This window comes from Neomonachus schauinslandi, chromosome 10 (genome assembly GCF_002201575.2).
Source record: "Neomonachus schauinslandi chromosome 10, ASM220157v2, whole genome shotgun sequence".
Taxonomy (NCBI): Eukaryota; Metazoa; Chordata; class Mammalia; order Carnivora; family Phocidae; genus Neomonachus; species Neomonachus schauinslandi.
Window position 1 is genome coordinate 134,240,272 of NC_058412.1, and position 11,832 is coordinate 134,252,103.

Here is an 11,832-nt window from a genome sequence, read left to right on the forward strand (position 1 = left end):
TATTTTAGTGATAATTTTCATTCCAAAAATGTCATTTAAGTACCAAAACAAAACACTGGTTTTTAACAGTGGTTTATAGCAGAACAAGTTATTTTATACAAATTAATGTCTTTTCAAACTATAATTTCTCCTTTTAAAGAGCATTCCCTCGTGCAAGTTCTTGCAGTTTACCATAGCAGGGTAATTCTATGTATTTAGGTGGCTCTGCTTTGTTCTGGGGTTGGTCCAAAGCCAGGTAGAGTTCCAATGCATGAAAAGCTTTACAATTCTACCTTAAAGGAGATTTTAATATGCCAATATGATTTTCCAAGTACTTTTCAAAAATTGTTAAATTTTCACATAAATACTGGAATCCTCAAAATCAGATGGTCATTTCAAACAATACTACTCTCAGATGATCCCTTTTATTTAGAAACCCTGCACCCTCTTTGTTTTGATCATAAGTCCTATAGCTTTTCTTCATCTTATTAAAAAAAAAAAAAAACTACCTAAAATATAGTTTTATTTTTTTAAATAACAAATAAATATATTGCCAGTTTGCAGAGACCTGGGGGGGGTGGATGTTGGGTACTGACTTTCATCCTCATTTCTCTACAAATGCGGCCGCCGCCATTGGTGTCCTTATGCTCCCTCTTGCCGAAGCCGCCAATTCTTCAATCTCAGCATTTAATTTATGTATTACCCATTCCACTGCTTCTCGACCCTTAAAAAAATCCAACACATCTATTGTTACCAAGTGAGAGCAAAGGCACGTATCAAATAAATGGCACATCAGGAAGTAACAAGGGGCTTCTACAAGTATAACTAAACCTCACCAGAATGGATTGTTTTTGTCCTTATTTTTCTTTAATACTACTTACCAAATATCAAATGCCTTGGCCAACTGGAAATTGATCTATAAACTCATTTTTATTTTGCATGCAAAAGATGTTATCAAAAAATCTCAATTCAGTGATCGTGATCATTTCCTTATTTCTGATTAGAGTGGTCCCTTCTTGGGGGAACAAAAGGTCAAACCCAGTTTTTTTTTTTTTTGGTCCGTTATTTTAAACCAAAATCCTGTATGAGGCCCTGGAAGATCTGGTCCCCAACTTCCTCTTCAACCGTTCTCTACTGGTGCCTAATGCAGATCCTTGAGGAAATGAGAAGCATTTCCTGCTTCCTCTCTCAGGGTCTTTGCACATACAGCCCCTCTGCTGGAGAGGCTTCCTGGCATACCCCTAACAACCAACGCGCCCCTCATTCAGCACGCAACAGAACACTCATGAAATACTTTTATCTCTGTGTGCTTTTCCTTTCCCAATGACGTGATTAATGTTGCCTTTCTCTTAGTTCCACGAGGGCAGGGACCACGCTTGTTTTGTTCCCTACTGTATTCCTAGTCTAGCCTAGCACTTCCTCTGGTACAGAAAAGGCATCTATAAGATCTTTGGACTGCTGAATGATTATATTAAATGTGTTATAATAAAGTGCATTTAAGTATCTCTTTCTCTAAACTTAAATTGTTTTAAATCATGCATTCTCCAAGGGGCAAAAATTAGTTGGGGGTGGGGAAAGGTGGAAATATCTCACTCTTTTTATGTACATAGCACATTTATCCTTTCATCCATCTATCCATGGTGTTAAATACTTTCATGTGGTGGTGGCTGTTAGAGAAAAAAAATGTCTAAAACAAACCTGGGGGTTACGGGGCAGAGGGGATAATGAAAAAGGTTGAGAATTGGTGTTTTAAACAATGGCACACAGTGACATTATCACCAAGCACTTCCCACATGCTGGGCCCTGGGCACACGCTTTCCATATATTATCTCATTTACTCTTCATGCCCAACCGGTAAGATGGCTAACTGATCTCTACTTCACAGATGGGAAACTGAGGCACAGAAAGGTTAACTTAATTGTCCAAGGTTGAAAGGCTGGTAAGAATTATGGCTTGCACTTAAATCCCGGGGTGCTAGACCCCAGAGCCTGTGCAAGAAACTGCATATATGGATTCTCACTGCACTGTGGTTGAGAGTCAGTTTGCCAGGACAAACACACGTTCAGTACTAAGCTCTTTCACAAGACAGGAAACCCAGGAATAATGATTAGGGAGCAGCCTGACTTACTTTATTAGCATTTGAAGATATCGTACTGGCCATTAGTCCTTCAAGGTAACTGCTGAGACTGACTCCTTTCACAGTGATTATGGCTTCTTGAGTCAGAACAGTTCTGGAACAGAACACATTCACACAGCTTCAGAATGACCTTTCATTTTTTAAAAGAAATATCTGATAAAAAAAAATTAAAACACTCGGTACAAGAAGTTTGTCAAAACATTTTTTACTCACTTTTCTGGGTCCTGAGGATGTGGTTTGTATATAAGTCTCTCATCTACTGAAACCATATTTGTAAATGAAATCTACAGAATGAAAAAAAAAAAATCAAATCATTTTGGAAACCAAGATGAAAAACATTTGCAAAATTAATTCACAAACCAAAATCTTGCTAGGTAAATATACAAATAAATAAAGCACTTCAGTATTACTGCAAAAACAGAACTTAAATCTCACTATTCACTGCTTTTTATTATAAAAATAATAAATACAACAAAAGCATTACAATAGTAATATGCACATGATCCCAAATTCATGCTATTGGGTGCTGTCCCCTGGAAACAAGAAGTAGCCTCACTGCTCTAGTGAGGAGCAGGAAAGGACAATACAGCATATAATCACCTGTACATCAACTATAGAAGAGACAAAAATTATTAGTTTAAAATCAAAACAAAAGGGAGCCCACACTTACATTAGTAGATTTAAGTTCCATTGTCTTCTCTACAGGATCAACTACAGAATGTTCCTGCACGTATGTTTTAGTTCTTGCAGCACCAATAAGCTAAATAAAACATTTACAATTAGTAATCAGAGGAAGAGGGATTTCTTAACAAGTGTATCAATATTTTATTTGAAGGTAAAAATGTGTTAATATCTTGAACCAAAAAATCTGTTTCGTAAAAAACAGGAGGAATCAGACAAGGGTCAGAAAGGAGGCCCGTTGAAGGGTAACGGGAATTCACACACCACGAATGAGATGAGACTGCCAGATACAAAAACCCTTCCCAGAGGCAATTAGCGACCAGCCCAGGGAGAACGCCTGCAGTATAAAGCAGACACAGAAACCGCCAAGGTGTGACAACGGAGCACTGAGCCTGAAATATGGAAATCAGAATATTTGGGTAAACATGGCATCTGGAGAAAGGAGAGCTCGAGAATATCTGTCAGTATTTTCTAAGAGCAGTCTGAGGGAGAGGGTGCTGCGGCCTCGTTCTCCAGACAGAAAAACGGCCATCGCATGATGGAGGATAATACATCCTATCCAGCATCACTCCTGTGCACGAACCCAAGCCAACCCCCTGACCTTGCTCATTTCTGTGTCCCCACTATCTAACACAGTGGTTTGTGCAAAGGAAGCAATCAGGACATTCCTGCTGAAAAATGTGTCCTTTAGTTTTCTGAGTGGACCTACCTTCCCCAACTGAGTGCTTATTATACCAGAGTTCTCTCACATTGTAATCATCTGGCACTCCAGTTTCTTGCTGGTTAAATTGGCTCATTAAAGCCTGATCACATGTAACTGAACAGAATTCCGTTTTTCAATGCATGGGGAGGAGTCTCAAACCTCGGAACAACTGTGGCACAGCAGAGCCTGAGAACACGCTCCTCAACTAGTGTCATGACCCACCACTGACCACAGCCACTGTCAGCTAACCATCGCCACCAGCCCATGGCTTCTAGATCTTACTACTGGTCTGAAGTGGCTGGCAAAGCAGGAAAAGCAGAACAGAACTCCTTTTAGATTACAGAGCATTAGCTGGCTTCCTTCAGAAGGTTTTATCAGGCGCCTTCATGAAGACTGTAATAATATTTCCAATTCATTATACACTCATAACTCAAGTTTATTATAATACAATTTGAACTGATGCAAAAATGACATTCAGAATCGGCTCCCACAACCTATTTGAAATTATAATGTGGTTTAGAAAACTTCTCTACAGCAGTCACATTTCCACAGGAATAAAGACACACTTACAGATTTCACAATGGAAGGCAGTCCCCACTCCGTGCTGAGAAGTCTATGGCTGTGCAACTTTCCAGAGGGATCTATATGTCTGTCCAACACATCAACTCCAACCACGCTTGGGTTCATAGGGTTTGGGTATTTCTGCATTGCAGCTGTCGTAACAGTTTCCCATGGGTGGCTGCCGACATGAACCAAAAACCAAACATTTGAAAAATATGCATATAAATTGTTTTTATAACCCATCAAATCACTCTTTACAGTTGAAGTTTAATTAATTTAACTAGGGAAAATTATTTCCTGAAACACTGACTAAAAGATGACTTGGGGAGCTCAATCTACATTTTGAAGATGTATAGAATTCAGTATTTTCCCAGCACACAGGCTATATGGTACAACTGAGGTCTATAAAGATATAAATAGCCTATAACACATTAGAGAACTGTTTCTTAAACAATCTTTCCTATTTACCCATGTTCACTTTCACATGTAAATTTTGTTTCTAAGAATCACTGATTCACAAAAATGTATTTTAAAAAATATGTTCTATGAAGACAAGCAGGAAGAATTGTTATTACTATACTGTTTGTTCTTTTATCTGGCCCCAGTTCCATAAAGCTATAAAGATGTAACAAAAGTAAAAACTTACAGACACCATAAATTCTTTTAGGGATTACAAAAAGATCCAAAGTATTATTGATTTAAATACTATAAATTAAAAATATATTTTTCTCTATATTAAGGTAATAAGTAACAGTGGCCCCTCCAGTCAATCTTTATCCATTGCTTTCCCCAAAGGAGTGATTCTGATTTGTTTTGAAAAGTCACTCAATACCATCAAGTGTTTTTAAGGCGCTTCTAATATACTCTTTTCTAATGTTCTCTCTTAATATTATCTTCTTGAAAAAGCCCGTGTGCTTGGATGATTCAAAATGTGATGTACATTTGTTCACTTCTCAACCTGTGTGAATAAGATGCTGGTACAAAAGCCATCCTTTTCAAAAGAGCCCCTTATTAACGACAATGAGTATTAGAGGTGATTGAGCCCACCTGCAGTCTGATGCCACCCTATCTGCGCTCTTGTCTTCGTTGAAAGGAAAAAAGAGATCTGGAGATAATGTTTCAAACCACACTTACTGATAAACCACACAGCATTACTTTTTATTTTTCCAAAAGCAAAATAGGTATGCCATTAATCCAGTTCAACTTTTCAGAGAACTAACCCTGACAACTACTTCTTGCCAATAGAAGGAAAATCTCAACACCATTCATTTCCCAGTACCCTGGACAACCAGTGACATTTTTAATGTTTTCATCATTTTTGCTATTATATAAATGAACCTCATTCTGTTTTTAATCTCAAGCCTTATTCAGCAATCAATGCAGGTACATAAGGGGAGCTACTTCATAAATCTAAACAGTCCCCACAAATAGAAGTGATACAGGCCGAACACTCAGACTCTTACCAAGGCAACTATCTAAAATGAAAATCAGATGAACCCTGTCCCTGTCTCCATCTAGTCATATACCACGGTTATCTGGCTTCCTTGCACTTATCTCTTCCCCCCATCCCCTCTAAAAAATTAATAATTGCACACAGCTTCGGGGTGGTTATGTATTATTTGTAATATAGTCCTTCTTTACTCTGAGCCAACTCGAAAACATTGGTGTTGACTTAACTTGAACTAAGACTGCTTTATGAAACATAATTAACTCAAACATTACAAACAATGCAATGTTAACAGTCTTCCAGCAATTAACCTGAACCCTAATAATGTAATCATGTGAAAAGACCTCACACTGGAAGACACTCAGAATGGCACCAAAGGGCAGGCAGAACCTCACCCACCTGCCCGATATCTTCACCTAGAAAATGAGGTGGGTGGACATTTAGGTATACTTAACTCCAGCCAGGCAGCAACAATGTCTTGATTAATCTACTGATATGTAACCAATTCAAAGAAGAGTGCTGGCACATAGTGGGCATTCCTATTTGTTGAAGGAATCAATGAATGGCTTCACCTGGATGCCAACTATATGTGAAGCCTCAGAAGGAAGTGCTGAACATATATGGGTAAGACAGAATGATGACTTTGATGTTGTAGACCGTAGTGTCCTTAAGACATGAAACACTTGGCAATGGTAGGATTTGTGAGGGGAGATGGTAACTTCCATTTCAGGACTGAGTTTGGGGAGTCCACAGGACATGTGAGCTGAAAATAAGGATTTGAAGTTCGAGAGAGGCTGGAGCCCAAGGTACAGATTTGGGTGTCCTAAGTACGTATGTATCAGCTGGGACCCTGACTGAAAAGCCCAGATTATTTGGGGAGAATCAGGATCACGGCTGCTTCTTCCAGGACACGTCCAGCATTTGTTTGAATATGTCTATCTTCTGGGAGGAGGATCCCAGAGCTTTCATCAAATCTCAGAGACGTCTGTGGCAAAAAGATTAAGAATCATTGATGAAATCCAAGACAAGGCCACTAACAGAATCTCCTTGAACATTCACACTGAAGGGGAAGAGAGGGAAACACTGAAGAGAAGAGCAGAAGTGGAGGGGTAGCAGGGAGAAGAGTGTTAGGGAAGACAGAAGAACATTCTAAGGAGATCAAAGTTCAAAGAAATGGAGCACTGAAATCCGGAAGAGGATTGCCAGCAAGAAGCCACCTATGATCCCAAGGGTTGAAACAGAGTAGTAAAGACTGTTACCAGGTAAAGAACATCAGAAGGATCACAAATTTACAGAAAGACTGCAAGCATTATGGAGAAAGGAATCTTCCCTCTGATTTTAATGTTCTGTACTTCCCAGGACCCCATGGACTCTTGGATGTGTCTGATTCACTGAGTATGCAGAGTTTACTTCTTTTAAAACTGCCCTCGGGAACATGGCTTAAAAAAATCAAATGGTTAAGCTAAAACATACTGCAGAGCTATAAAAATTAAAACAGTGTGGCAACAACAGCAAGATCAGCAGAACAGAGCAGAGGGCTCAGAAATGGATTCAAGTGTCGATCACAACAGAGTTTAGGCCGAAGGTGACATTTCAAATCAGTGACACGAGGGCGCACTGGTCAATGAAGAGTGCTTCCCTCGATTAACTATTAGGATTAACTGTTTCTTTACGCAAAAAACATGATATGGCTGCTTATACGCGTGGTTCGTTTGTATATGGAATCACGGGCCCAGAAGGAGATTCAATTCCCAACATCCAATTAATTGGTTTAAGGCCTTCCGTGTTACTAAGAAATTCTTCTAACCAAGAGATGTCACTGAGCGTGGCCTCAAAGTCATGCTCCGGTGGCAGGCCCGGACGCACCACCGTCTTCCGTGTCTCCCATAAACATGGGCAGCCCAAGGTCACACAGCATGCTGGAACCAGAGCGGGACCTTGGACTCCAACTGCAACGAGGCTCCGTTCCTCAGGTCATGCGCTGCCAGAAAAGTTTCTCCTCCTGGTCGCCTGAGCTCACCCGGGAAGACACTCCACCCAAAGGTGGCGGGGCGACCAGACTGCCGACAACGCCCACGCTTCCTGTTGGCATCCGCGGGTCCCGTCCCACCCGGTTTGGCACAGCCAAAAGTGGCACGCAGGGGCCTCTCCCACCCCGAGTGCAGTCGAGGACCTCGTGCCAGGCGAGGCCCCCAACAGCCCGGGGGACCTCCCCGGGGGCCAGGCTGCCAGTGCCCGTCTCTGGACCCCCTGCCAGCCGGGGCGGCGGCGAGGCCTCAAGTCCCGGGCTCTCTCCACCGCCGGGGCCGCAGACCTCGAGTCCCCGCCCCTCCCCTCCCCCGGACCCCGTGGTACTGCGGCCTCGCTCCCCCCGTCACTAGGCCCGACGCCTGGAAGCTTCCTGAGGGGCGCCCCGGCCTCGCCACGACTCGGGGCCCGAACTGCCCGCCCACTCTGCACTTGCCCCATCGCCCCGCCGACCTGTCCCACGCCCCAAACTTACTCAAAGACGTGCTCTGAAGTCCAGATCTTCATGACGCCGGCAGCCTGAGCGCTGTCCGGCAGGCACTAGGGGACAATGAGGCAAAAAAGCCACACTTGCCCCCGCCCCGCCCCCCAGACACCCCGTCGGCCGCGCAGCGCGCACGCGCCGTCGGGCCCGACGCGAGGGACGTCCCGACGCGCTGCCCCACGCCCTATCCCGGCCCGGGTTTTGCCCCAGCCTAGCGCGCGGCGCAACGAAACCCCGCCCCTTAGCGCCGGGCGCAATGCGCCGGCGCAGTTCCGGGGCAGCGCCCGGGGCCGCCGGCGTAGGCGCTGTGCTGCGCAGGCGCGGTACGCGGCCGGCTGCCCGCCCCCTCGCGGGCGGCGCCGGCAGCGCTGACCTCTGCACAGAGTTGGGCCAGGCCCAGAGGGTTCCTGGGCGCACTGGCCATGCCTCCCTCGCGTGCTGGTTCCGTTGCGTTGCCAGGCTTGTAGACGGGTTCAGTGGACGGGTCCAGTAAGCCCTCCGACACGGACAGTACTGTGCTGTGTAGTTGAGCAAATGTTCGTGGCACCTCATTAGAACATTCCTACCAACTCTTGTCTTAACATGGACTGTGGGTCCCCAAAGTTACCCAACCAACCGGCCACCTCCTGTCTCTATTGAGATTGTGGGCATCCCAAAGTCATCCAACCAACCAGCCACCGCCTGTCTCTACCTGGACTGTGGGGGCCCCAGAGTCATCCAACCAACCAGCTGATCAGCTCTGTGTTCATTCCTCTTGCCCTCCCAGCAATTATGACCCTGGGTGGGTAGAAGACGTAGACACAGAGAAACTAACACCAGACACTGAAATCGATGCCCAAATGAAGGGTGTTTTAGGAAGCATGGGTGCTAGCTGAAACAGATGGGAAAACATGGCCCTGAGTTCGTAAATGGGTCTTATCTCAGATGTCACCCGTGAGAGAGAGCTCCCCTCATCACCTTTCCTTAGAGATCCTCCAAACCCTAGTTCCTCCATCACAACATTCCATTGCATTTTTCTTAGCATGCATCACTCTCTGAGGTTATCTTGTTTATTTGTTTAACTTCCACTTGAATATAAGTGCTTGAAGGCAAGGATCTTACCCATTTTGCTCAAATTATTTTCAGTACCTGGTATATAGTAAAGGCTCAATGACTATTTATTGAAAAAATAATAATTATTTGTGGAATGAATGAATTACTGAAATCATCTAGTTTATCTGTTTAAATTCCACTAGACTGCAAGCTCTCAAGGGTGAGGCTCTTGCCAGACTTGTTCAATGATTCCCCCATACCTACATAATAATTATTGGTTGCATAAGTGAGCAAATGACTAAGAAGTGAGGGGCAGGCAGGAATGGAATGTGACATCATATGCAGGTGAGCCTTGTCCAGCGGACAAAGTGCAGAGTCTAGCTTTCAGGTTAAGCCCTCCCTCCCCTCTTGTCCCTTCTGCCCCTGTCCCTAACAGAACAATTTGCCATTTTAAATATTGGCTGTGGAGCAAAATCTTTACATCTGGTTACTTAGAAGCCAGTTCAAGGCACTGCCTCATTCTTGTTCCTAGCTCGTTTGATTGCTAAAAACAAAAGCCAGGTTAAATTAGGAGAGAGGATAATTTTTTTTTTTTTTTAAATAGCTCAAGTCCTTTATATAAAAAACAGAAAAATTACATTAGGCAGGAAGGAAATAATATGGTTGGGTAGTTGCTAAGTGCAATTTGTGGTACCTAGGACTTAAAAAAAGCCCTGTGGTACTGGGAGTGAATTCTTGGGGAGGTAATGCTTTAAAGGCAGCTGAGAGTGGCTCAGCCTTGATTAAGACTCGAAGTTAATGTTGCCGGGTGTTTAAAACACTGGTTCAGGACCCGACAGCACAGTACAGCTTGTCCCTGCTATTCCTGGAGCTCCGAGAAGCTGTTCACCATCCAGGATTCCTATTCTGTTTATTTTAGAGAATGCTATTCTTCCCTCTAGTTCAAGATTTCTGTTTTTCAAAGCCATGAAAATGAAATGACACCTGTCTTCCACTCATACTGTATCTGTCTATTGATTTTGCTTGCTGCATCTGGAGTGAGTGATGGGGACGGGGGCATGGAAGGATGGACATTGAGGACCCAAGTATCTTTTCTATGTGTTTCCCAAAGGTCGAAATAAAACCACCTTGTACTTGGATTTAGAGAGCAAGACCCTGACGTAGATTATCTCCCTGATAATCACTTAGAAACATGCAGAGGAAACAAATGATTGGGTTTTAAATACCTAGAAATTGTATCATTGACTGTGCCTGTCACAAAAACAGGGAAGTTATTAGCAGGTCATTACTTTGACTTGATATTAAGTAGGTGATTCCTCTGGTAGGGCTCACCGCAGGGATGACACCCAATCCCTGGGTCTCCACACCCTTCCCTGTGCCTAGGAGTGGACGATGGGGTGAGGGAGGGAAGAATGTAGGTGTGATTCCAACCATCAAGGCACTTCCGGCTGAGGATGACAAACACAAGTCAAGAAACAGCTAGAAGATATTTAAAGTGAAGTTTGGGTGTTTGGAGCAAAGAGACCATGGCTGGGAACTGCAGGCCCTGGGGCAGGCTTCGCAGAAGATGGCAGGCAGAGCATGAAGCTACGGGGAACTGCTGATGGTGGGGCCCAGAGACAGGCCCGGCAGAACAGGTGGATGAGGTCATGTACCTCAACTTCAACTGGGTCCCAGCTCTTTTCATGTCCTTCCAAAATTGAGTCATTCACATGCCATCTTCACAATTCACCCAGTCTGACCTGTCCCATTATTACTTATTTTTTTCTATTGGCTTCTTGGCAAAGACACTTATAGAGCTACTGTCAACAGAAAATTGGTATTTTTTTTTTAAAGATTTTATTTATTTATTCAACAGAGAGAGAGAGAGAGAGATAGCTAGAGCGGGAACACAAGCAGGGGGAGTGGGAGAAGGAGAAGCAGGCTTGCTGCTGGGCAGGGAGCCCGATGCGGGGCTCGATCTCAGCACACCAGGATCATGATCTGAGCCGAAGGCAGATACTTAACCGACTGAGCCACCCAGGCACCCCTCTCTATACTTTTTTGACTCTTATCTGTCCTCTGCAAATTGCAAATCCTCTGAGCCTCTCGGCAAAGACCTTGATCTCTGCATTCACTGTGAACTTACTCCACTTGCCTCCACTTCTCTTTAAAATGTTTTGTATCCTCATTAATCCTCCGTATTTCTTCTGCACTCAGAAAATGTATTCTTTCTCTCTCTAATCTTCTTGCCTTTGCTCCCTTATTCATTCAACAAATAGCCCCAGATCACCTGTTCGAAGCCAGCCCTATCCACATAGAGCTTATACTACACCAGTGGTTCTCAACGGGGGCGATTTCCCCCGGGAGACGTGTGACAATGTCTGGAGACCTTTTTGGTGGTCATATATAGGGAGGGGCTGCTCTGGCATCTAGCAGATAGAGGCCAGGGATGCTGCTAACACCCCCCAGGGCCCAGGACAGAGACAGTCCCTTGCAACAAAGAAGTAGCTGGCCCCAAATGTCCATAGTGTGGCAGTGTGGAAACCCTGGGCCGTAGCTACCAGGCTCCTAGAATCTGGGCCCAGTCTATCTGTCTGGACTCAATCTTTTGTCCTTCCATCCCGCAACTCAACTGAACCCTTTGGCTGCATCAGTTACTTGCTGCCCTCTAGCCACCCATTTCCACACCCTTGAACTTCGTACATGGTGTTCTCTGGCCAGCATGCACTTTCCCCTTGCTTGCCCTGAAGAGTCTTACTCACATCTTGAGACTGTGCAAATACTCCAGTCCCGCGAGT

The 11,832-nt window shown here is 44.2% G+C and overlaps 1 protein-coding gene across 2 annotated transcripts; it reads right to left on the reverse strand.

Moving 5' to 3' along the window:
- Window positions 1-468: 468 nt before the first annotated feature.
- PRELID3B (PRELI domain containing 3B) lies at window positions 469-8,153 on the reverse strand. Of its 2 annotated transcripts, XM_021677793.2 has the most exons (6): window positions 8,012-8,153; window positions 4,071-4,239; window positions 2,787-2,876; window positions 2,330-2,400; window positions 2,108-2,210; window positions 469-703 (listed from the first exon to the last, which is right to left on the reverse strand). In XM_021677793.2, exons 1-6 carry the CDS (start codon window positions 8,041-8,043, stop codon window positions 584-586), a joined length of 585 nt encoding a protein of 194 aa, XP_021533468.1. In that variant the 5' UTR covers window positions 8,044-8,153; the 3' UTR covers window positions 469-583. The 2 variants fall into 2 exon arrangements, with proteins under 2 accessions (XP_021533468.1, XP_044774498.1); XM_044918563.1 differs by lacking the exon at window positions 2,787-2,876 and having other exon boundaries at window positions 8,012-8,121.
- Between the last annotated feature and the right edge of the window lie 3,679 nt (window positions 8,154-11,832).

Excerpts from the sequence above, each read along its gene's own strand:
- PRELID3B (XM_021677793.2), bottom strand. The coding sequence starts at position 8,043 with ATGAAGATCTGGACTTCAGAGCACGTCTTTGA. Across the intron at positions 4,240-8,011 it reads ACTTCAGAGCACGTCTTTGA|CCACCCATGGGAAACTGTTA; the intron begins GTAAGTTTGGGG and ends TCATGTCGGCAG. Across the intron at positions 2,211-2,329 it reads CATCCTCAGGACCCAGAAAA|AACTGTTCTGACTCAAGAAG; the intron begins GTGAGTAAAAAA and ends GTTCTGTTCCAG.